This window comes from Perissodus microlepis, chromosome 5, assembly GCF_051167445.1.
Source record: "Perissodus microlepis isolate ML-2025 ecotype Zambia chromosome 5, ASM5116744v1, whole genome shotgun sequence".
Taxonomy (NCBI): Eukaryota; Metazoa; Chordata; class Actinopteri; order Cichliformes; family Cichlidae; genus Perissodus; species Perissodus microlepis.
This window is the reverse complement of record NC_140465.1, coordinates 23,470,221-23,496,273: the sequence shown is the minus strand read 5'-3', so window position 1 is coordinate 23,496,273 and position 26,053 is coordinate 23,470,221. Positions and strand designations below refer to the sequence as shown.

At 37.2% G+C, this 26,053-nt stretch overlaps 2 protein-coding genes across 2 annotated transcripts; one reads left to right on the top strand and one right to left on the bottom strand.

Annotated features, from left to right (window-relative positions):
* Window positions 1–80: 80 nt before the first annotated feature.
* On the bottom strand, window positions 81–6,700 carry srsf3a (serine and arginine rich splicing factor 3a). The gene is made up of 7 exons (XM_084928928.1): window positions 6,376–6,700; window positions 5,527–5,573; window positions 3,844–4,054; window positions 3,625–3,759; window positions 1,090–1,128; window positions 893–979; window positions 81–777 (listed from the first exon to the last, which is right to left on the bottom strand). Exons 2-7 carry the CDS (start codon window positions 5,531–5,533, stop codon window positions 750–752), a joined length of 507 nt encoding a protein of 168 aa, XP_084785054.1. The 5' UTR covers window positions 5,534–5,573; window positions 6,376–6,700; the 3' UTR covers window positions 81–749.
* A 6,701-nt stretch (window positions 6,701–13,401) lies between these two features.
* On the top strand, window positions 13,402–25,757 carry fkbp5 (FKBP prolyl isomerase 5). The gene is made up of 11 exons (XM_084928919.1): window positions 13,402–13,861; window positions 18,703–18,837; window positions 19,029–19,173; window positions 20,191–20,333; window positions 21,503–21,617; window positions 21,729–21,885; window positions 22,797–22,887; window positions 23,018–23,101; window positions 23,200–23,385; window positions 23,486–23,725; window positions 24,580–25,757. Exons 2-11 carry the CDS (start codon window positions 18,733–18,735, stop codon window positions 24,679–24,681), a joined length of 1,368 nt encoding a protein of 455 aa, XP_084785045.1. The 5' UTR covers window positions 13,402–13,861; window positions 18,703–18,732; the 3' UTR covers window positions 24,682–25,757.
* The last annotated feature ends 296 nt before the right edge of the window (window positions 25,758–26,053 follow it).

Genomic DNA, 26,053 nt, shown 5'->3' with positions numbered 1-26,053 from the left:
AAAACGGGTTCATTTTCAGCATTTGCCTTTTTAGTTATAGTATATGCAACTATGAAAACAAAGCTAATGTTACAGAAAACTCACCTTGGAAAAACATTTATTGAACAAGATGTTAAACTGTATCAGTACATGTTGTTGGAGCTCAGACATTCAAAAAAAAACGAAAAAAGAAAAAAAATAGAAAAGAAAAAAAGAATCTACTCAATGCTTTCTTTCGCAAAGGAAGGCATTTAAAAAAATTAATTACAGATGATCATGTTTTAGGGATAGACTACAATAACAGCACCATATTTACAGCATTTGTTAAGAGTCTGCTTTTCTGTTACTGGTATGAGGAAAGAAAAAAAGAAAAAAAAAAACAAAAAAAAAACCAAAAAACACACCACTCCCTCTATACCATGTCACAGTAACCCGAGCAAGAATAGTAAAATAAATAACCAAATCAAAAAAAAAAGGAAAGAAAATGAAATGATGACTTTAAACAGTTTTAAAAAGAAGTAAAACCAAGTACTCATTTTCAAAGCATGCAGGGCAAGACAGAATTTAACAAAAAAAAACAAAAAAAACAAAAAACAAAAAACAAAAAAACAGTTTACACCTTTCTTGATCATTCAACAAACCATTAAGACCCAAACATGGCCAACCTTAAATTGCCACGAGCTACCCAACAAAATCTAAAAAGAAAAGACTATAAAAATGTACTTTTTTGTAACCATAGCATAAGCCGGTAGATGAGCTTTCCAAGATCTTCATTTCCTCTCATTAGACCGGGAACGACTGTAAAACAAACCAACCAGTGAATAAATGCAAAATTGATGGGGAAAAAAATTTGTTAGCTTAATATTAAGTTTGAAGTTCAAGAACAATAAATATAAAAATTCTTTTGATTTACCTCCTCGATCGTGAGAAGGATCTTGAGCGCTTACGGTTCTTCTCTCTGGAAGCAGACCGATATCTGCGTCTATCTCTTGAAACAGACCTGAAAAAATGTTTTTAACGATTTTTATCATTTGCCATAGACAAATGTGTGGTGCAAAAAAACAACAAAAAAAAAAAACACAAACAAAAGACAAATGGTGACATGGCTACCTGCTGCGGCTGCGGCTGAGGCTCCGTCTCCTTGGTGATCTACAATGTAGGGGAGGGGGGAGGAGTTAAAAAGAAAATTAAGAAGAAAACATTTTTTTAGAAATATTAAGAGAGCATATTTAACATTTCCCATCTCTAATACAACCTTTGAAATTAGTTTTTCTTGATCCCTACAGAAACATGGGTTACATGTGGAAACGTGGTTACACGTACTTCCTGGACTGTTAACAGAATGATCATCTGTATCCATGAACTGGTCAAATGTTTATAAGGAAACTTTGTCCAATGAACACAAATCATGGAGCAAGATATCAGAATGTAAAACAAAATCAAGGCTCGGCATTAAGGCTTGTCTGAGAGAAAGACCAAACAAATTATGTGACAGCTCTTTTCCTTTTTTTAAACCAAGCATAAAAACATTCTTCAATCACCCATCTACTGTGATCCTCCTTGTGCACAATGTTCCCCAAAAAGTAAAATACCTCCTTTAGCAGCAACACAGGAAAGACTGATTATTTTTGTTTTTTGTTAAAAGAAACTTTGATGTGGGACACATCCTAAGGCAACGAAAAATAGGGTAACCTACAAGTAAAAGGGTCTTTATACCAAAAAAACAAAAAAAACAAACAAACCAAAAAACAAAGAAACAAAACAAAACAAACCAAATTAAAACTGCAAAGAAAAAAAGTTTACTTCCTGTGGTTATCACTCAAGATAGCTTAATGTCGAGCCCTGAAAATGCACTCAGTAGAACAATTACAATGAACACCAGATAAATGTAGTTCATTTTTGAAGTGGAAATTAAAGAATGGTGGTCAAAATTCCTTGACCGGTTTTTGCAGCACTGCACTGAATTTTCTCCAAATTACATAACTGCTGAAGAAAACTGTCAAGCAGCTATGAAAGCTAGATTAAGCATTAAAACTACAAAGAGCAGGATAAAAGAAACTTACTATTTTTGGGGGAATTGGACAAGATAGAAATGACGCAAGGAAGCCAGACTGATGGTGAGGGAGGTCGAATTGCAGAGAAGATTTGCCACAAGATGCAAATGTTGGAGATATGAAGTTGCCTGGTGGCTGGTTCGAGGGGGTAGTTGTAGATTTTCCCTGCCTTTTTTGGGGGGGTGGGGGATGGGAAGGGATGTAAGCCAAGGGCTGTCCCCGCTGATACAGTAGATGTTTGGAGAATAGAAAGAGTAAAGACGCTGATTGGCTGATAATGTGAAGTGGACCGCTGTCGATTGGGTAAAGGTTGGAGGAAGGAGGAGGATGCTGGGAACTGCATGCTCAGGAACCAAAAGCTTGGTGGAACCTGACGACTGGCGGTGCGCCTGGGTCATGTGACAACACCAGCCAAGCTGATTTGGGCTCACTGGTCAGCAGTCACATGATGCTGAAAGAAGACTAGTTGATTGACTCAGATGGTGAGAAGCGTGGTGGTGACTCTGAAACGGGGTTCAGTTTTATTAATAGATGGCAACTGAACTCAGAAAAAAAATATAAATAAAATTTACACCTGCAGAATGTAAGTGTAAAAATATTTGATGGGAGATGAAGGGCTAACTATGCTTCTGAAGATGTCTTTGTAAAATAATATCACTCTGGCAGAGCTTGTTGTTTCAACAGTTATATTTCAATAAAAGATTTAACCGTTTACATAACCTGCCACTAATATACCCTTGAAATGATAAAACAATGAAAAAAAAAAATTGTATCAAAATTATTACTTCAATCTTCGTGGGATCAGGGGCCGTATTCACAAAATATCGAAAAGCTTGAATGTAGCTCTCAAGTGACCAATTAGTAGAAACATGAAAACGAAAAATGAAAAAACTAAACAAAACACTCATCACTTGCTGGGTTGGGGGAGACGGGTTAGAAACTCCAGAGCTCTGTCTTATAGAGCCTGGAAATAATGTGCTTAATTTTGGTGAGAAAGCTGGCAGGACAGGACTTGTTGGATGCGAATTCACCGGGCATTACCCGACTGTACTCACAACAGCACAATCACATGTCCAAAGAATAGTTGAGATCTCCAGTTTATGAGCGAAAACTGTAATGAAATGAGTGCCTACTATGTAAATGTTTTTTTTCCCCTCTTTGCTTTAGTCTGGCACTTTTAGTTTGCTTTAAAAAGAAAGTATGACACTTTGTGAATACAGCCACAGATTTCTTTTTTTAATTTTTAAAGAAATAAAAAAAAAAGGCAAGAACGCTTGAATGCAAGTGTGCAAACAATTTGTTTCAAGCTGTCAGAAACTTGATTCCTTGCTTAGTTTTAGTTTAGACTATAACAAAACTAAAAATAGTCTGAGATGGTAAGAGACTAGATTTTTGCCAATATATTTGGCCATTTAGTCGATCTAAAACTGTTTTGCCAAAATCAGAAGCTGAAAAATAAGTGCGTATTTAATGAACGTGTGCTTTGTCATTTGTACTCTTATTGAACACTGCAAGTGAGAATATTGCTTGAAAAGAAAATGTCTACAGATAAATAAAACGGTAAAATAACTGTCAAGTAGGAAATGCATACCTGCGTCTAACAGGAGGACTGCGTCGCCTAAAATCATCTCGAGGGTATCGGCTCCAGGATGGAGGAGGGCCACGGCTCCTGGAGCGCTTTTCTCCAGTGGATAACTCAACGCGTACTCGACAGCCACACATGGTTCTGAACAGAAGTCAACAAATGAGCAGAAAGCAATGCAAAAATCAAACATAACTACTAATAAGTGTAGCATGTTGAAGGAGTTACCTGCCATCCAATTCTCTCACAGCATCTGAGGCATCTCTGGGATCTTCAAACTCTACAAAAGCAAAACCTGGGGGATTCCTGGCAACCCAAACACTTCTTAGAGGACCATAGTAACCAAACGCTCTTTCTAACTCCGTCTTATTTCCATTGTTTCCCAGATTCCCGACATAAACCTTGCAGTCGAGGGGACAGTCTCGATGAAAAGCAGGGTCTTAAAAGTGACAGAAACACAAACACACATCAAACGATGAAGTAGAACAAATTACGTATCATTCATCAAAAATGTGCAAATTAAATGTAAATTATGTTAACCTGCTTTAAAATATTTTATTTTTCTATGTTGACTAATCCAAAGCCGCCCCCCCCCCCGCCTCAAAGTTTTCTGATCTACTGTACATAGCCTTACTTTAAAAGACTTCAATATTTCTGCAGCCAACCATGGAAAATAAAGTCAACTAATGCTATTCCTTGTTTAATTTTATTTCACCAATTTTCAACTTCTTTTTCTTTTTATTGAAAAAAACAAAAAACAATCAAGCAAAAAAAAAAAAAAAAAAAAAGCTGGGGTGAAAGCTCAGTCTACCGCCCTGCATCTTAGACTGTCCACAGTAAGAGCTTAAAGTGCTGTGAGTACTACTATCATGACAGTGATGGAGCCACATGTAACTAGAGTGTGAAAAAAAAATTGACAAGACAGCATGAGTCCACCATGACACAGAACAAACAGTGGATGTGGTTTGTAAAAACAAAACAAAACAAAACAAAAAAAAAAAAAACATTAAGTGCTTGCATGAGCAGCTGAACTTAAACACACTGCAACCAATACACAAAACACATGTAGCAGGTTAATTCAGTAAATGTTTTTGTCTTCTTTAACTTCTTGTGTAATGTGCACATATTTAGAGAATATAATTTTTTATTGACAAACTCATTCATTGGAGTCACCATCTGTTAGCTTTGCAGTGTTTGAATTAGGGGCTGTGTCCAGCAAAGTACTTTTTGCCTGACGATAATGCTAGGCCATCCTCTGAAAATGTCCAGCTGAGAATACTTGAGAGTACTTAGAAGTCACCGCACATTTTCAGCACAGACAATTTGGTTGCTATGATACATAACATCTACTTTACCTGACTGCTACTGACCTGGTGAACGAACTGTTCTTCTAGGCCTTTATATTTAACATCAATATTGTGGTAGACATGGATACTCAGAGAAGCAACATTCACTTCTCATCCATTGTTGCTCAGATGGTTGTCAGCATGTGTGCAGTGGGAAAGCCTGTCTGCATGGCATTTGTCCCAGTTCTGCTTGATGGGGTAAAAAGTGACAAGCACAGCTTTCTACCAAAAGTTCAAGATCTTAAGGCCTGGCAACCAGTAAAACAACCCAATCACAAAGCTTGGGAGAGATGCTCAGTGCCCCAACGCTGCTGGCGTTTTAACAATACCATCAATACATGCCACTCCTATTCCAAGCAATTCCAAGAACATTGCTCTTAGGAACTACGCTGGCCTCAGGAAAAAAATACTTTGGTCTTTGGACACACCCCTTAAGTTCACAAATACTGTAATTCTTTTAAAGTCACTTAGCATGTCCTGTGTTGTTTCATGGGACACCAGGGCACCTCCCTACTGCAAAACAAAGCAAGAAAAGCTACATGACTAACTTTCTGAGTTGTCATACCTCCCATTTCAAATTTATTCTTGTTTAAGTCCAACACTCTGTTATCCCTGAAAAGAAAAAAACAAAACAAAATTACAAGAAACAGTTACAGTCAAACAGCTCTGAGAACAGTTAATCTATGGCCCCATTTAAAGCTACCTAACTGGTATCAGTGAATTATTATATTTGCATTCACTTTGCAGCACTGCAAAGCCTTTTCTAACAAAGAATCTCATTCAGGTTTATACATGACTGGGTTGCTTATAACTGCAGTACCTACACAGGATTTTTAAATATTTAACAACCGCACACTAAAAAAAAAAAAAAAAAAAATTCAAAGCCAACGCGTTTCTTTTTGGGGATGGGGCGGGGGGCGGTCTCTTTAGTGCTTCTTTGGTGCTTTTCGGATGAATGGTGAATAAAACTATGTTGGTTAATTGGTCAGAGGTATATAATATATAATACAACAATAAGCTAGAAAATGGGGGTGGCTTCTATTAGCAGACTCCTGAGCCTTAACACTGGCTATACATTTCCAGACTAACAGCACCAAAAATAGTTCGCTTTAGCTTGATTGTTGACGGGTAACATTAAAATTGGATTTTAGTTAATCTAAAAAGACATTTCCTCTGAATATTACAAATTACTTTTGAGTCCAACTTTTCATCCGAACGATAATGCAGCCAAGTTTTCCACCACCCTCCAAAACCAACCATGCGAGCATTAACGTTACGCTAGCAAATTTAGCATTTATTACCGCGAAACGATTTACAAAAGAATTCGTCGCGATGCGAATCGGCATCCTAGCTGAATTCACACGAGAAACGTGTGGAAGACCGAACCTACCCTCCTGTATGGAATATAACTCACCTTTTTACAGCTAAAACTCAACAAAAAACCGATTGCAGAAGATTTCACGCCGCTCGTTTGAGCAGCAGGCCTAGCCTGTTAGCTTATTAGCGCCTCGAGTAAAGCGGAAGACCGAGGGGGAAAAAAGAAAAAGCCCACTCTTCTTCTGCGTGTGTAAAACGCCATTAAAACACCGATAAATGTTTATACTGCCACCTACTGTACCAAAGAGGAATGTCTGCCACAACACATTAAACTGGCAAACGTGTGAGATCTTCACTCAACTTTTATAACAGAAAAATGTAACCAGAGAAAGTTTAGAACATTTTACGTGACTGAATTTTTTAAAAAGCGCCTTTACTTCCATCATCACATCATTATATTTAAATATTACTGTTATATTTGTTACTTCATGGGATAATCAAGGTATAATAAAGTGAACCAAGCTGCTATTAGTCTAAGGAGCGACTGGACTTTAAGTTTTGTGAAGACGTTTCACTTCTCATCCAAGAACCTTCTTCAGTTCTAAAAGCTGCTATTACATTGAGTAAAACTTCATAATCCCTTTTAGTCTACTTTGGCTATAGGTAAACCTATCCCTGCCCCGAGCCACTTTAAATTATATCTACACTGTTAAAAACAAACTCAAAGCAAGCTTATTTGTAAAGGGCATTGTTTCATTTATTCATAGAGGTCAAGTAAAATGTACAACCATGTAAAAAAAGGGGATACAAGTTGAACTAGTAAAACTATAGCCTAACTTTACATTTAAACTATGTACACCATGTACTCTATATACCGCAATAACACTTATTTTTTTTAAATGATCTAAGAAAAAAAGTGTTATAACTGTGGAGACTGGCCAGATGTCATACTCTTGCTTCTGTCTTCTTACTGGCGCTTTTCTTTTCAGACCTTATCTGTGCTACAAGGCTGAAGATTTTTTTAACATCTGTTCTTGTTCCTGTGTCCTGTAGCCGGTAATCTTTTTCAGATATTTACTGCAATACTAGATTTCCCCTGTGTAAACACGTAAGGCTCTTCTGCCTGAAAAAATATCTTCCTTTCTTCCGCCATGTCAAGCTAACCTTTGAAAAAATAAAATGTCAAGATGTTCTTATTATTGTGACATTTTAAACCCCATCACCTCATGGAAAAAAGAAAAAAAAACTTTAGAGGTGTTCAATGGAAATAACTGAAACTGAAAATAATTAGTCAAAAATGTTTAAATAAAAGCACAAATGCTATCAGAGGAATTGCAGTGATATCTATAAATGAACACAGACCATTTTTCCACATACATAGAGTACAACTACATTAAACACATATTAGGACCCTGTAGAAAGCCCATAAGTGCATTTACTCAAGAAAAAAAATATTATAATGCTTGTATTTTACTTAAGTGTTTCCATTTTATGCTGCATTACACTTCTACACCACTCTAATTTAGTGTTTGTGAGTTGTGTTGTAGCCCTACAACAAAAAAGGATTTTACACTGTTTCCTTCAAGCTCTTGATGCTTTAGTGATGTAACACTTGCTTGAAGTAATTCAAATATGTGTAGCAATTCTTGTTTCTTCCTTTATTTACCCCCCTTTTCAAGCATCTAACAAACCCTCGGCCTTAACTATGACCCTGACCTTTTGACTGTCCTCAGATTTTTAAAGAGAAATTTGATTACCGTCTTAACGTTTGGCTGCAGTAATCACTATTATGATAAGAAAATGCACAGACTCAAGCATGAAGCCCACTGTCTAGATAAAAATTCACTGCAAATGTTTTTGCTGTGGCGCATAAAATGTAGTCATAGTACAGATATGATGTTTTCTATGTTCTGTGACAAGAATCGCACAGTTTGCTCAGTTTGACCTTAAGAAGATAAAGCAGTGCAAAAACAGCTGCCTGCCATTTAGTAAAACACACAAGTAAATCAACAGACAGGGCTATTGCTCAACACATGTGACCTCTTAGAAGCGCGCAGGTGGGTGGGTAGATAATGTATGTACACTTCCCGTATAGAGGCGCATTCAAGACGTAGTGTGGAAAAGGGGGAAGAATTGTGTAACAGAAGTCTTCATGCATCTCTGACCATGAGGCTTACCTCAGGTCACAAAGGGGCACAGTCAGAGAAAAATTAGCAGCTCAGTCTTTATTTATTGCACGATGGATGGATGAATAGGGAACTCTGTTTTGCTTGTTCTCCAACGTTATGTGTAACCATATGTGTAATCTTTAATTAGACACATATCGGAGACATTAATGTTTCATTTAAACTTGTTGCAAAACACCCTGATTTGTATCCCATTCTGACACAGTTTGTGATAACGGTGTTGTGATTTAACCGTCTAACATGTCTGGATAAAGCCAATCGGATTCAAATTAGTTTTTGAGCAATTAGTAATTTCAACCTCATGCTTTTGGTTAATGATTGCCTGACGTGACAGGTTAAATTGCTGTGTACTAAACTTCTTAGTAATCGACACCCTATAATTAAGAATAATAACCCTTATTACCACAAGTTTGTTGAGCGGGGGTATCACTACTTTAAACTTTTTTTTACTGAACTGGGCTCTAAGGAGGTCTGGAGGGAAACTATTTAGTGGATGGCAAATGGTTTACAATAACTTCATGTACAGCAGAGGGGTTTGTGGGACTCCAAATCATGATGACATTGTGTCAGTGGCAACAATCTGTTCATAAATGTTCAATGAACGTGAGAAAATGCAGAAAAGACCACAGAGCGTTGTCATTGGATCATTGGATGCCCTGTGCATAAACAGATATACTCAGCAGCCATTTTATTAGGTACGCATAGCTTAAAAGTACACTCTGTCCTCACAGTCCCACGATGAAACATCCTTTCATAAAGCAAATAAGGGAAGTTTTGACTCTGTGTTATGATTTATTTGAATGTCGCAGCTGGTTTTATTACACTGACAGGTGTTTCTATCACTTCGTTCATTGATATAAACTCAATGAAATGCAGAAACCTATTTGGGATTTTTAATATATAAAAAAATGAAATAAAATAAAATCTCCTTTACAGTTGCATTCTGTTTTTGGGATTTAAATCGGATATTTCCTGTGGCAGTTTACTTAGAACACATCCAAATACTGTGTGAAAGCCCTGATGTAAAAAAGTCTTCAGCTGATTTGAAATGATTTCAAAAAGGTTTCATTCTCTCCGAGACTCAAAACAAACCATTAAGCTCCTGTTTTTCTTTTAACTCAAAAACAAAAAGAAGTTAAAATCTTTCAGGACAGTTATACAAAGGGATAAATGTCAGACATAACATAAAACACACCAAAACTGAACTATGCTGACAATAAAACACAACCTTTTAAGGTTTGTGTTGACATGATGAAAATAGGACTGCTGTTATTCACTGCCCCATTTCTCAGTCGTTTATTCAGGGCCCTTGGCAGACACAACAGTAAAGAACTCTTGCTTTTGGTGGGGTGGGGGGGCAAAAGTTCAGGGATAAAAAGGATCACTCGGGAGATTACTCCCCTGTACGTAACACGGATGCCTAGAACACAAACAAAGAGCATTATGTTGCTCAGCCTGTAGCTGCAGAGTGCATGTTTGTGTGAGAGCAAGTGCTTCTTTAACCTCACCCTCCCATTTGCCTTTTGCTTTACCAAATGAAGCATTAAGCTGCCTTTGTTTTTCCGTGTATATATTCCCCTGCTGCCATAGGGTTCTCCTTGTTGCTATTTAAATGAATCATCTCTTTTTTCAAGCATCTACTCAGCACAGTGTTTTTCAATCAGATTAGTACAGCACATTCTGTTCTGTTTCACTTCCTGATGACTGTGCAGCCCGTATCCCTGAATGAACTCACCCGCGTGCTTCTGGTTACACCAAGATACTCATTCAGACAGATGGATTCTTGCAACTGCCTGTCAGATTTTTGTACTTTACACAGTATTTAGCAAAATCTGTTAGACACCTATCAGATTTGCTGTTTACTGTTTTGTTTTAGCAAAGATTAAATGACTTTCCGATGCAAAGTGATAGGTAAGTAGCAGTAAGAAGGCCACAAAGTTCTAAAAATAAGTTACAACTGCATGTATAAAACAGCCACAGACCATTGATGTAACCTTTGACCATCTAATTTTCATTTGTCTTCTTCTTCTTTTTTTTTTCTCGCCTGCCTGGGTGCTTTCACCAGAACAGAAACAAGATGTTCTTGATGTTTCAGGAAGGAAAACAACATCTCAAGCATGTGTCACTATACATATCTATTCATGCATCTCAGTTCAGCCCAAGCCTGTTTAGTTCATTTTGACCTCCAGTTAAGCATTACAGTGTAGGGGAAAAGAAGACAGACAAAGCAACCAGGACGCCACGGTTCACGAATTTTGGTAAAACAAACAAACCAACCTTTGCCCGTGCAGGAATTAACCGTCCTGACATGGTGTTTTATTTTAGATAATCAGTACTATTATTTTAAGGGTTTCATGCGGGCAGTGACACATAGTGAGGTTGTGTTTTTACATCTTTCTGTTTCTGTGCTGTTTTTTTTTCTTTAAATGTTAATAACATGTTCTAAAACACATGTGTGTGAAAGCTACTTTCTTCCGATAACCAGATGCTCAGAAGATTACTCACCCCAGCTGACAATATCCCTGTTGTGTTTGCAGAGTCAGGTTCACTTGTGTTATGTCACCTATATAATTAACAGGATCATCATGTTCCCTCTCAATAGCAGCTTGCTGTCTGCCAGCAGTGTGGTCAGACAGTATCCTTACCACCTATAATGGTGGGATTCATCATCTAGAGAGACGAGGCTCTTTGAGTATCTCGGTTCTATAAAGGAAAGTTTTCCTCTCGCTGTCTGACATGAACAAATTTTGGTTAAGTTCTCGTTAATGATTCACTCATAACATTAATTCGAGGCATATTTTATAGTTTTTAATACAATAAATGTGATAAACATAGACACAAGAAGCAGCCATAAAGCATGTCATATTTTCAGCACTGTTTATTGACATATTAATGCCAACATCCTCAACCGCAAACACTTGCTTTAATCATGTATAATATAAAAAGCAATATAAAAAGCCTAGAAATGAGATAAAGGCTGTTTGAACACAAGATTTCATCAGCATGCAGAGTGTGAGTCTGGGGTTTCCACATGACGAGAGCTTTCAGCCTCCTTACAGGCTGTTTAGGAGTCATGGTCAAAATATACTCAAACACGTGCCCTTTGGAGAAGAACATGACCACTGTCAAAAGTTTGATTACAACATAAATCAACTCCCGCTGGGTTTTTATATATATATCATTCTGATAATATTTTAAAAATATTATATTAAAATACTCTGTGTTGTGTCTCTCACGTTCATCTCTTTTGGTGTGTGTTTAGTACTTCACTACTATTTAGACTTCTTGTATATTTCAGGTGAAAACTGTCTCTCCCTGATAACTGCGGTCTTTCTTGACCAGGACAAAATTTGACTTGCAAAGCATCCTTCATAAAATGCAATGCATTTCATGCTCACCTGAAGCAGGTTGCTACTTTAAGTTGTTATGTAACATTTTGCTTCACAGTGAGCACTTTAGATATGTGTTAGATGTGACACTTTTTTCTAATCCTGGTAATATGGAATGCATAATGAATCAAAATGACTTCAGTAACTAAATTACAATTTACAATTTTGAATATTTATTATTTTATTTTTCATGTGGATTTCCAGGTTAAAAAGCAACTCCCAAATTATAATGTGTTTATAGTGCCTCATTACATATAGTAACACTTAGACAATAGTATTTTTTAGGTTTTTACTTTAATTAAACTTTGAAGACTTTAAGAAGAACTGTACTTTACAGTAAGCAATTTTCATTTTGTAATTTACTAGGATACAGTAGCAATTATTAGACTACAGTAATGGCCTAGACAGGTTTAACATACTGGTTCTCTAGTGAGCATCCACATCAGAGTAAAATACTGACTGATTCACTACAAAATATGAAAACTATTGTATCGGGAGGTTAATGATTAATAATGATTTATAGGATGAGACAGGATTAGGCATATTCACCATATGTTCTTGGTTTATTACATTGATTTATCATTCAGCACTTTGGCAGGGACTGCCATTATGTTCCCTCACAATGAGTACTTCTACTTTTAATAATGACTTATATTTTTATCACAGTGCATACAGGGAAGGCTATTCCCTAGCCTGTATTTATAGGAACGTATAGTTCCCAAAATTTGACTTGCAAAACAAGAGTTAATAGAATATGATGCGCATCACTAGAATACCATAATACTAGAATCACACACAGCACCACCTGAACCGTGTTTATACATTTAAATGGACGCCTAACACTCTGGCAGGACTTTTCACTGTTACTGGTTTGACAGCAAAACAGCTGTCGCCAAGATTTTACTTGCAAAGTTGGTAAAACAATAGCTTACACCATGTAGTGAGAATAGAGAATTTGTATGTAACATGAGGAGTTAGATTTTTATATCTAACGTGATTGAGTGGTATTTTTTTCCAACTAGTAAAAGATCTTCATACTTTGTTGCAAAGCCGTAAACACCACAATAATGTAAACACAGACTGTTTGGGAAAAGATGACAAATTATCTCCGCCCAGTAAAAATGCCAACATGGAAAAATACCACCAGGAATTAATAAAAGAAACAATAATAGGAAAAAAAAAACATGCATGCGCTTTTGTAGAAGTCCTTACCCTGAAATAAGTGACAGTAAACTGTCCTTTAAGCCATAAAAGTCTCCGATAAGCAAATACGCTACTCCCCCCCCTCTTTTCTTTGTAAGTCTACAGAAACAGTGCGCTAATCCGTATCACCGCGCGTCTTATCGGGCAGTGAGGTGTGCTTTTACTTCGGTGATTACACATCCTCGTCTGTGTCTGCAGGCGGGCTGTTACACAGTACTGTTGACGATACGTGTCGTCAGCTGAGCGGGGAGGACAGCCTGCTGCGGTACAGGCTGTTCCCGGCCTGGCTGTCTCGGCACGGAACGGGTTACAGGTCAGGGTGTCTATTGGAACACAGTGTTCTCATCAGCAGCGGCAGCGGTACAGCTACAGTACAGCCGGAACATTGTGTTACTTTGTGGCTGCTTTCCAAGACCTGCCCTTAATTTTACTCTAAACGTCCTCCCACAACTCTACTCGTTTCGACCCCCCCCCCCTCCTCTCTCTTTCTCTCTCTCTTTTCTTTCTCTGTGTGCTTCTCTGCCTCACTACCTCCCCGGTGTCATTTTGAAGTCTGAGCTCCATGTGGCTACTACTACACCGGCAGGTTTATCGTCACCGGCAAAGACGGAGATTAAAAAAAAGAGAGCGGGAAGGAGCGATAACTGGACTGAAAGAGCGCTGCTTAATAACCACATGGACAGAACATTTAGTACCATGGATATGAGATGAGAAGGGCGGGCTTGAATTAGGTGAAAGAGACGCGCTTTTCCAATTTATCGACCGACTCGCTGAAGAAATTATTATTATCGGATCACAAGAACATGTAAGTGATTTAATTTACTCCTCTTTATTCTGCTGCTGAGGAACTTAATTAAGGAGCTAATTAAGGCATATTCATGCCTGGCTGAGTTAAACTGACACTTGTGATACATCGTGAAGGTTTAGCCTTCATTGTATTTAAAGACTGCTTTTTAAAAGCACACACACACACACGCACATATATAAAAACAGAGAAACTCAAAACGTATCTCAGAATTGATACCGAATTTTTCACACGCATGAGGTTACAGCTATATCCCACTGTGCGCTGGAAAATAAAGGCTGATAAGGCACTGTGCGCGCGCGTGTGTTTGTGGGGGGTGGTGGGGGTTAATAGGTGAAAGTGTGTGTGTGTGTGTGTGTGTGTGTAAATGTGGCACTTAGCTGTGGGTCCCTGTGGAAGGGAAGGATGAGGACAACAGTTTATATCTAGACTACGTGCAAGCCTAGGTGTACCTACATAAATTACAGGTTGTGTAACTGTTTCTGAGAATTACACCAGCAACTCTGGCGCTTGAGCATTTATTCTGGAGCACTTAAACATTACAGGATATGATGGTGGCCCCTTGAATAACTTCAAATACACGGGCGTCCCCGCACGGGTAGTTTGATTTAAGGCACAAGCAGAGGTGGCCTTGTAAAACAGAGGCTGAGGCGACATCCCAGAGATGAATCAAACTGCCTCAAGGTAGATACGGAATATAGATAAACTGGTTGTTGTTGTTTTTAAAAGCACTGAAATTTACGACATATTATTTTGTAAAAAGGGGGGTTCTCTGTTACCTTTTAACAAAAAAATATATTTTTAAGGTTTGCAGTGTCAAATTTCACGTCAAATCTATTTTTGCAAGCATTTTCAAAAAGTCAACTCCTGTCGCTTTTTAAACTCTGCAAAGGGTTGTTGGGTGAAAGGGAAAAATCCCGTATGTCAAACAGTGCTTTGGTTCAGGATGTCTGTTTGCCATGCACATTGTGTACTCACACGTTCACATATTAATCAGCAGACTACGGATATGAGGCAGAACGTACAGATAGGCTGAAGTGTGTGTGTCTTTGTCTTAATGTGCTCTGTTCCTGTATTCCTCTGCAAAGTAGCTGTACATGTAGTCTACATGCCATCATCTCTCTGCTGTCACTGTTTGTCCACTGTTCCTCTTTACATTGTTAGATATAGTTGGATATTTATCATAAAGAAAAAGCAAAAGCTAAAAGGGTCAAATTGATAGAACACACAACTTTTACTTGAAATGATGCTAATATATGTCTGCATTCACCTACTTGTTTTACCCTATTTAAATCATATGTTAATCTAATTGTAAATATAGGTTCTGTTTGACTTGTTTAAATCACCTTGTTTTGGTTTAAAAATTGAAACTGGGCTGTATGTGAGGGGGTCTCAGATTGGTGAACACCGTCAGGCTTTGCCAGCGGGGGAACTGTGAATAGAAGGAACATTGTGTACAGACACACAAATGCACACACACATGCACGAGTTACATCTAAAACCAAATCCATCAGATATCAAAGACACAAGACAAGATGCTGCTAATGAGGGATGGACAGTTTGTGCTCAGTGCACAAACACTTTGAGGGGAGACACAAGGCTGAAGAACCAGAACAAACAGTGCAAATGTCAGTAAAACAGATCTTTATGGTTTCACCCTGTGGTTTGAGGCACTCAGGTTGCGCCATAGTTTACGTTTCCTAAGATCTCATTTAGTATGAGGTCAATTTCTTTATCGGTATTCAGTACACTGGACATGTTGCTTATTGATGAGACTCAGACCAAGTGCTGTTGCTTAATGTTAGTGTTTGCAGGCTCTTTGTCGCCACAGCAGAACATAACGTAAGACAGGGCGACTGATGGAAAAATCCAGAAAACTGATGCAGGGTAGGCGAGCTGCTGCTCCTCTCCAGTAAAACAACATGCCGCCCGAAGAATGGTTATTGCCTCAAATGAAGTCTGTGGAAATTTTAGAACTGTCGTCTGATCAGCAGCTGTGTCCTTGTCACTGCATCCCTCACGTTACTCTGAATGGACACTTGCACTTTTTATTTTGACTATTTGAAACAGTCTGTCCTGACAGCCCTACCTAAACTTGAGCTAGAAACGTGGTGCAATGTGAGAAGATTTCTGCTTGTGACATCACTGAGATCTCGTATCTTCAACATCTCTGCTTAAAAAACAGGCGATACAAAGATTGCCTTTACATAAAATCCCCTTTCTCACGGCTTTCCAGCATACAGTCAGCAATTTAATCATCAAAAACCAAAGCAGTTGAAGTCAAATATTTTCTTTATTTGCTCATTCTAAAACGAATATGTTTACATTTGCTTGTCAGTGGGAAAAATATAAATTTCAAGTATATTGCGCAATACGTTATTGTGCTGCTCAAAGATTCGCTGCACTGTAGAAGGCTTATTTAAAAATAAATAAATAAAGGAAAGACCTTAATTATGTTCAGATGAAGTATAACTCTATGAGTCCAAACTGGCTTGATACCAAGAGGCCATTTTAGCTCGAAATGGTATACTTCTACATATAAAAACATTTTAAAGGAAGCGTTTTACAAAGGAGATCCAGCACTGTGGTGCAGCCTCGGCAAAGAAGACTACCGTAACGACCAATTCTCCCCCCACATACCCTCATAAAAATCAGTTTGCCACTACATTAATTGGTTTACTTCATCACCTGTTAAACAATAAATAACATCATAGACAAAAAACGTGTCTTAGTGTTTAAATGACAAAGGATTGCAATAAATACATACATTACTCAACAATACTCTGTTAAAGATTCTCTCACATTAAAAAATGCAGCTGTTGTTCTTTGCATGTGGGGCTTCTGTAATCTAACTACGGAGCCCCAGTAAGGCAACGGTTCTATACTATGTAGTGCCTTTGCAGGAGTACGTGTACTCTCAACACTTCTCATTCTTTGACCCTACCTAAGTAGCTTTGAATGATTCACAATTCCTTATTTATGTCCTTATGGTGGGGCCATTGGTGCATCTCCAATGTTCAACCACTGTGATGACCGTATAAGAGATGTCATACGAAGCCTGAGCTTTTGGTGTTTTACAGGCATTACTTGCACATATGCTCATCTCATTTTTTTGAATCTTTAATAGCCATTTGTATGAGAGAAACTAAGGAAAAGCTTAATAGGTCTCCTTTAAGAGGGTTTTATAGTTATCACTGCAAAATGTGCCAATAGGAGAGCCTAATTAGAAGCTTCTCTTTTTGTTAGGAGACCAAAGGGTGTTTGCTTAGTTTGCCTCTCTGGACAGTGTGCTTCTGAGTGTGGTAAAGCCCCCCAAAAAGTGCTAGCCTTAGTAACATCCCTAGCACGATGATATGTGAGAAAGTGTTAATGTGTCAACAGCTGCATATGATAACAATCACCAAACGGTGTTTGCCAACATGCTTAACATAACTATGTGGCCTTTTTTCAAACAATGTCAACATTATTGTGCCAGAGGAGATGGTAGTTTTGTGTATGGGAGAAGCAGCATGCAGACAGTGATTGCTGCTTTGATGAGAGAAGCAACATGTCCAACATGTCATTACAGTTTTTATGGGTCTGGCAAAGCTGCTATTGAAATTATTGCCAGCAAACCTTTCATCAGGCTGAATATTAAGTGTTTTTGATATAGAAAGGTTGTTTTTTTTTAACAGCAAGTTTATTATTTGGAATTTGCCATCTGTATACTTTTGAATTTAGCCAGTTTACGTATTTGGCTGCTTGTGTTTCCACATTTTGTTAAAACTATTTTTGTCCAAATCTAAAGCACTTTGGTATGAAGAAACCGAAGCTTTGTATCGTCTCTGGTTTAAAACATTTCCAATAATCTTTGAACACTAACATTTTCGGTTAGGTGTCAGTGCTTGTACTGTCAGCAGCATAACAGAAATTCACATGACACCTAGTTGTGTGAACTTTTTAATCTGACATCGATGCCGCTCTTGATTCACAAGAGACAATGTTTGAGCTGTATCGCATTTCCAGAGAAAGCCAGACAGTGTGGGGCCTCATGTTGTGATATTTTATTAGTGTATCACCTCAGATCCTTGACTGAATTCAACACTTTTAACTGTGTCATCATAAACACTGGGAAGATCATGTGGCTGTTTAGGATGCTGCAGGTTTAGCGTTGCGGTGTGTTTCCCCTGTGCATGTGAGGCTTTTAGATGGAGGGCTCTGCTACGTTAAAAAGGCTTTTTTTAAACTAAACAGTAAAACTATGCGAATGAGGTTCTGAAGAATTCATTTTGGTGTCCAATAAAAATCCAGATGTGTTTATATATTTTTCCAAGCACACACAAAGGTCATTAAGTAATGGTCTTGGAGATACACGCTTTGCGAGTACTCCGTGTACTCTGTAAGTACAGAGCGTGCTACAAAATAAAATGAGTGAAGTGAGCAACTTGCTGTTCGCTTTCACTTAGATTCACAGTTATGTAATTACTTTATCTGTTGGGGGGAATCAGAAAAGGTGCCATAGCCTACAAATGTGTTTCTCTTAAAGCTGGGATCAATGATGATGTGGATGCTGCTAACAATAACTGTAAATGTATTTCTTGTACAAGATACTGATTTAGACATGTGTCCCTAAAATAGCTTCAAGTTATATAAGGTGAAGTAACAGTAATATTCGGTGGGTGGATTGTGGTCATCACATTGATATTTTTATCCTATATCCTGATTTTTCTAGCCCTGCTCCACAAATTTGATCTATATTATGCATAATTTTCCTGTTTAAACATGAGATGCAAGGAAATTTAATGACCAAGCAGTCAGTCAGATAGCTAACATCTAGGCTTGTGTGTTTGTATCGTTGGCAGTGTTATACTATCGGTTTTCCACGCGCAGAAATGACAACTGATCAGGATTTGCCAATGGATCACCAGTCAGTCACAGCCCTATTTGCTGCAAAGGGCATTGATGTAACAACCAATAAAGACCAAGGAGTTATCAAGGTATTTACAATACTGTCATCATGTGACTGTTGACATTCATTCACAAGTAGGACTCATTTTTCCACCATATGGAACATCATGTTTTTTTTTTATCTGTTCCCTTTTAGATCTAGGAGTTATCTTTTTTATTTTCTTTGTTAAATGGTAGAAGCTTTTATTGTTAAAGGAGACACTTGTCTTTCTTTCTGCAGGTTATAAAGCGTGCAGGGGTAGATGGAGACAGGCCCATGATTGGGGACAAAGTAACGGTTCACTACACTGGGAAACTGGTCACTGGGAAGAAATTTGACTGTAGTCGAGAGCGCAAAGAGCCCTTTTGTTTCCATGTGGGCAAAGGTAGGTGACTGGCATGACTGTCTCTAACTGTTGATAAATTAAAGGTAAATGCAGTATTGTATTATATTTTACTACCAAGGAGCCAGTCTTTGTAATTCTGTACCTTTAAGTAGTTTCAACCAATAGTTCTCCAGAATTTTGGAAGGTCTTTCAAAGATGTTCATGATGTATATTTCCTTCACTTATTTTCAGTCCAGTCCTTTAATTTACATAAAAAATCCAACTACTATGCCAGTTTGAGAGGCATAGTAGTTTTGCAGCAACACACTACTGAAAACTTGCAACCCAATATCACAGCAAAATGTATAATTCACATGTCGGTCCACCGTATCCATTTCACACTTTACTTTTTCAAAGCGTGACATGGACGTGCATACAGAAGTCGCAGTACCAGCAGGGGGAGATAATATACTTAAAGGCAAGAACTAGCTAGTGAGTAAGGAAGGTATGAACTGTATTCCAGGGCTCTTAATTGCCACAAATGATTAAGGTAGGCAGGCAATATGTATTTACATGTAAATGTGTTAGCAATGTCTGATTAAACACTTTCCTGTGATTAATTTCAAGTTGGACTGAAATAAAATATCTTCTGACGATGCATGTCAGATCCTTGTATTAACTCCCACATTTGCTTAATTTAATCAGATTAGCTTACCTAAGCAGTATATATGGAAAGATGCAAGGCTCTCCATTTCAAGCGAAAACAAAATCAGCCTGTCAGAACTTTGATTTTTTTTACGCATTAAAAAAAAAGACATATAATTTTAATAAGTAAGCTTTAGAGATGCTGGCTGATTTGTTGAACTCTTTCAGTCTTTAAGCTAAGCTGGATATTTTATATTTACAAATATCAACATTTTCATGTAATCCTCAGCAAAATGATCGGTTTGAAATGTGTGCAGGAAAAATTGTTGCTTTAAATTTATATATCTGAATGATGTAATATAACCTTTGAACTTATCGAACGAGCCAACAAAGTCTTGTTTAATTGTTTAAATATTTTTGATCTACTCACAGGACAAGTCCTCAGGGCTTGGGACATTGCTGTGTTGTCCATGCAGAGAGGAGAGGTGTGCACACTGCTGTGCAAACCTGAGTATGCTTATGGAGCTGCTGGAAATCCTGACAAAATTCCTCCCAGCTCTTCAGTAGTATTTGAGGTAGGCATGTCACATTAGCGCTGTCATTTGTGTGACGCATTAATCCAGCATTGCACTGAGGGCCTTAATTTAGGAGCATGTCTCTGCAGATGGAACTCGCTGGTCACAAAATTAACTTGTTTGTCTATTTTAATCCCCCTCAGTCATACAGCCAGCATAGTTTCATATGCCACCTTTACAAGTGTGTTTGGGGCTCAGTGACACTACAGTTCAGATCTTCTCTTTCCTGAATAATCAGTGTTAAGTATAATTTAGTTTTCTGATCTGCTTTTCATGTTGGCCCCATTAAATGCATTATATTCATGAAAATATATTTTATTCTCCCAGTTGGTGATTCAACTCAGTTCAGCTTTCACTTTGTAGGCTCATCAAATGTTGCTCAAGCAGACATAATCAGCTAATAAATTTATCAATATATGTTTTTTATTTATACTCTTAAAAGAGAGTATAAAGGATTATAAAAAACATTACCAAGTTTTGCTCTTATTGAAAAAAATACACATACACTGAAAAAGTCTGAACTACTTCAGTATTTAGCACATATGAGAGAGCTGGATATGCACTGCGTAGAATGCTCCACATTCGGTGGTTTTCTGGTTCTTCATATTGTTTTACGTACTCAAATTGTGTGCATATGTCTGGTTTTCATGTGCACAGGTTTTGAGACTACTGGGACATCATACTTAACCCCAAACCTGACAGAACTTTGAAGTTTGCATTCCAGCCAAACACCAAGAGAGTCTTGGGTTTGCAGATGTAGTTAGTTATCCTTAAAATGCTTGAGCATTTATAATTTTTTTAAACATATATACAGAAAAAGTTAAATTTAATATTCTTTCCCAACTTTAAACCGATCTACAGTGAAATAAAACAAATAAAACTGATGTTTTCATACGTGAGACTTGGTTTTCTTAGCTAGCTGGCTAGTTATGACATAGAAGGCATAGAAACAGTATGTGTCTGGTTACACAGTGTACTTGCTTCATTTCTTATTATTTCATTACCATAAGTCATTAATTTTTTTATTTTCAGTGATAACTCCTACTTGTTTTTAGTTATGTATTAATTCACCTCCCACACCTACTGAAAGTTCTGCAGAGCTGTAATTTTGTATTTTGCGTTGTCCCACCATTTGTTAGTATAGTGATGGCATTTCTATGTTCACACAGTTGGAGCTAATTAAGTTTGAAGGCGAGGTACTTACAGGCGATGGTGGAATTGTGAGAAGAATAAAGGTCAAAGGGGAAGGTTACACTAATCCCAACGATGGATCAATTGTGAACGGTAACGACATGATTTGTTTATTCATCAATAATTGGCATTGTGCCAGTTTGATAAACGATCTGTATAGTAATTGACAACATCATAGATTAAATTGTGCCCTGTGTCTCACAGTGCACCTGGAGGGAAGGTGTGGTGACCGACTGTTTGACTGCAGGGACGTCAGCTTTATTGTTGGTCAGGCTGAAGATAAAAGCATTCCTCTGGGAGTGGACCGAGCCATGGACAAGATGCAGAAAGGAGAGTGCTGTTTACTTTACTTAAAACCAAAGTAAGTTCCTAACAAATGTAAAAATGTCATGTGACTTTGTTAATGAAATACAATCAGTAATTATTTATGTGCGCTTTGTTTATTATTATCTCATGAAATTTTTATTTAAGGTGTCTTAACTGTAGGACTGTAGGTTCCTGTAAGATGATAACTTTAATTTAATTATTTTATATCTCATTTTTATTTCATAAATATCAAAGCTATTAAAGCTTTTTTTCATGTAATTTTATTGTATTTTTCAATATTTCTCAATAATTTAAAAAACAATATTAGTGATAAACATTAAATATAGTGAAGTCACTAATCAGCTAACAAAGGAAGAAACCTTAAAGGAAATATTTTCTTAATATCTGGTTCAGAGCTCTCTATTTTTGCAGATTTAAACAGACTTTTCACTGATATAATAAAATCTTTCTTTTATACTATTAAGGTTACAATTACATACAACATTTGCATTTTTTTGGTTTATTTAAACCTTTCCATTAAGTACTACACACCATTTTTTCGAGTATATATGTCAGTGCATATCATACATATAAGTGTTTATGTTCTGTATGTTCTGCAATTGATTTATATTTATTCGAAACACTCAAAATATATGCCCTGTATCCATATTCAACTTCACTGAAAGCAGTTGTCCAATGATATCATTCAGAAATTCAGATCTAAAAAAAGTTAAATAAAATTCATTTGATGTCATTTCAAAGGGTTTGTGTGTTTACTAGAAATGTTTGATGGTTATAGCATGTGGGGAATTTTCAGCAGCAGTTTCAAATCATGTCACAAATTGGAGCTTGAATGTCAAGTGGTTCGGGTCAACTGTTGACACAGATGTTGGTATGCAGAAATGGCATGCTTCAAAATAGTAATTATTGGTTAGTATAATCAGGTGGTCATTTATATGCTTACAGGTATGGTTTTGGAAGCGAAGGCAAACCAGAATACAAAATAGGACCAGACAAAGACATCGTATATGAGATTACTCTTAAAGACTTCCAAAGGGTGAGCACTAGTTTCTACATAATAAGATGAGATGAGAGGCAAACTTGATCTCATAGATTTTATAGACATATTTTCAGTTCACTAACTCCAATTAAAAAAAGTCATTATGCTGTTTCTGTGTTTTCACAAGGCTAAAGATTCCTGGGAAATGGACTTGAAAGAAAAGCTAGATCTGTCTACTGAAGTAAAAAGTAAAGGGAATCAGTATTTTAAGGTACAGCTCCTGGTGCTCACTCAAGCCAGTAAATGATTTATTTATTTATTTATTTTTAGATCTTAGATTTATAAAGATATATTCTGTTCCTTCATCAGGCAGGGCGGTATTACCAGGCAGTCATCCAGTACCAGCGCATAATTTCTTGGCTAGAGATAGAGTATGGTACCGGAGACATGCAACAGAAGAAGATACAAGATTATATTCTGACTTCCCACCTTAACTTGGCCTTGTGTTTCCTGCGATTAAAAGAGTTCACACAAGCAGTGGACAACTGCAACAAGGTGAGCTGATGTCTGCCCATCTCCTGTACGTGTAGCTGATGAATGTTTAACTACTACTATACTATTACTATACTGTTCATTTATTTTGTGTCCGTTAAAGGTCATTGAGCTTGATGAAAACAATGAGAAGGCTTTGTATCGTCGTGGGGAAGCCCGGCTCCGCCGCAATGAGTTCAGCCTGGCCTTGGCAGACTTTCAGCAAGTACTGCGAGTCAACTCAGCAAATCGAGCAGCTCGTGCTCAGATTTCCATTTGTCAAAGCAAGATTAAGGAACATCACGAAAAAGACAAAAAGACCTATGCTAACATGTTCCAGAAATTTGCAGAACGGGATGCCAAGGTCTGTAGACAAATTTAGAAAGTCAGCATGACTTGTTTTTGTGTTTTTCTCTTTTCCTTTCCTTTCTTTTTCCTTTTCTTTTCTGACATGTTTATGATCCTTTCAAGTAAATGTACTTAAAAATACTTAAAAAAATAAGTAATAATAATTAATAATAATAATCTAATTAATCTAACAAATATTCATATAGCCCCATTTAAAACACTTTTTTTTCTGATGCTTTCCTGGCACCGATAGCAACTAAACTTCAGAACTGTTAGAAAGTGGAGAAGACAATTTTGCATTTTTCATCTTTTAAGGACAACCACATTCTGTCACACCTGTCAAAACGTTTGCATTTACAACTAGTTTTCAGCCATTTCGTATTTCATGGTGTGAGATACTCGTGCACTCTGAAGACATCCACCACTATGTGCTAGAATAATGTCAGAATGATTTGGTGTTTACTACACGAGCCATAGATTTAAAAGTTTTACATTAGAAGAATGTTTTAAAAAATGTTTATGTTTATTTATTTGTAAAATTGTCTGGCTGGATTGTTCATGTACTTCTTCAATGTTATACTGACCTCTAGTGGTTAGGTTGATTCTTTCACCCATTGATCTCTGTTAAAGTAAGGTAAAATGCCATGTGCAAAAAAGCAAGATTACATAACAATATTAACTGCATGTATCTAAATGATGATGTCAGTTTACGCCATTGGACAACACGGCCAAACTCATTGGCTGTGTAGAGTCCATGATTTGATTTTTCTTTTCACAATATTTCTATCAGTTTTCCTTTATAGGAAATTATCTTAATGTATATTTTTCAGTCATTTGCAATTCAACTGAAGCCCTGTATCTTCTGAACAGACTGGGAAGACAAAGAGAAGGCGGGATGACAGTGCGAGGACCAGCTTCAATGGTGAAGTGAGCATTAAACAACGCCGGAGGAGTCAGGAATGCCCGTCGTAATGGGGACATTTGAAAGGGATAAGAGAAAGCCTCTTTTTGCTTTCCAAGTCCAGGGAGCAGAGGCAAGAATGAAGATGAAAAAAAGCCTCCAAACCAAACCCTTTTTTTTTTATCCCAAAATCCAGCGTGACCATTCCTGCATATAAAGCAGACTGTAAGCAGGGACATTTGCAAGCCAAACAGCCTTTCCCCTGTCACAAGGACTATTGAACTGCTGGAGCGTACCTTCCAGTGGAGACAGAAACATTGAGTTAAGACTGGCAAACACTTTTAGCCCTCACCTTTTATCCTGAAAGAATATATTTTTATTTTCCTCAAAATGCAAGAAACACAATTACTTTGTCCTTAGGCTACTGTGTTGAAGTGCCTCCACAGTGTTTCTGATTGTAAAACCACGTTCATGATCTGTATTTGTTTTTAAGCCTGTTTGGAGCAGCTGCATGCATCACAAGGTGTTTTTGATTCAGACTTGAACTTTGCTAATTTTATATGTGCAATATGTACTTTTGGTGTAACAAGTCCTGTTAGTATGGTGAGTTAAAAAAACAAACAAAAACAATAAATTCAGTATTTTTGCTTTGGTCAAAACTTAATACTGTCATAAATAAAATAAGCCGAAGAAAATCCTAGTTGCTTTTCTGAAATGTAAAATTTACTGTATTTGGTTATTGCATGTAACTTCTGCTTTCTGTGAAGCCAAATTAGTTCTGGTATTTATTAACACCTGCAAGACTTTGGCATGGAGTGCCTATTTTTACATATAAAATTCAAATTTAGCTTTTGTGTTTCGGGCAAGAATTATTTATTTTCCTAAGATGCATCTGAAAGTGGTCATGCACTAAAATAATTTATTCCTGTTTTGAGGTATTCTTTTGTATCCTAACGGTTAAAGACATGAGTCAATAATGCACACTTTATTTTGTAAAAAGCCACTTTGGTATTGTAATTGATCAAGTAAAAAAAAAAGATGACAGGGAGAACTTCACAATTTAAGTCTGTTAAACTGATGGCAGCTGTAAAAACATTAAAGGCGAAATAATCATACTGTATATAAAATTGAATATTTCTCCTACTGAGCTTGAGTTGAATTTAGTGAATAAGGAGTCAGTCTTTCTTCTTCTGGTGCATTCATCATATTTTCTGACCCCTTTTACTCTTATCAGGCTAAAGGCATAACTTTTAGAGCACATAAAATCATAATTTAGAAGGTAAATACATGAAGCATTCATTTTGCAGTCTTTTTCACCTTATAGAAACGTATTTTTTAGAATGTGATCAGCTATGTCGGTGCAGTCTGGAAACAGGTTTTTCTTTATCTCGAGAGTGTGAATGTGTATCAGACAACTGTCCACTTTGGTAACTATAAAACCAA

Excerpts from the sequence above, each read along its gene's own strand:
- fkbp5 (XM_084928919.1), top strand. The coding sequence starts at position 18,733 with ATGACAACTGATCAGGATTTGCCAATGGATCACCAGTCAGTCACAGCC. Across the intron at positions 19,174-20,190 it reads TTGTTTCCATGTGGGCAAAG|GACAAGTCCTCAGGGCTTGG; the intron begins GTAGGTGACTGG and ends ATCTACTCACAG. Across the intron at positions 21,618-21,728 it reads CGATGGATCAATTGTGAACG|TGCACCTGGAGGGAAGGTGT; the intron begins GTAACGACATGA and ends TGTGTCTCACAG.
- srsf3a (XM_084928928.1), bottom strand. Across the intron at positions 980-1,089 it reads CTCAGCCGCAGCCGCAGCAG|GTCTGTTTCAAGAGATAGAC; the intron begins GTAGCCATGTCA and ends ACATTTTTTCAG. Across the intron at positions 778-892 it reads TCCTTCTCACGATCGAGGAG|TCGTTCCCGGTCTAATGAGA; the intron begins GTAAATCAAAAG and ends TTTGTTTTACAG.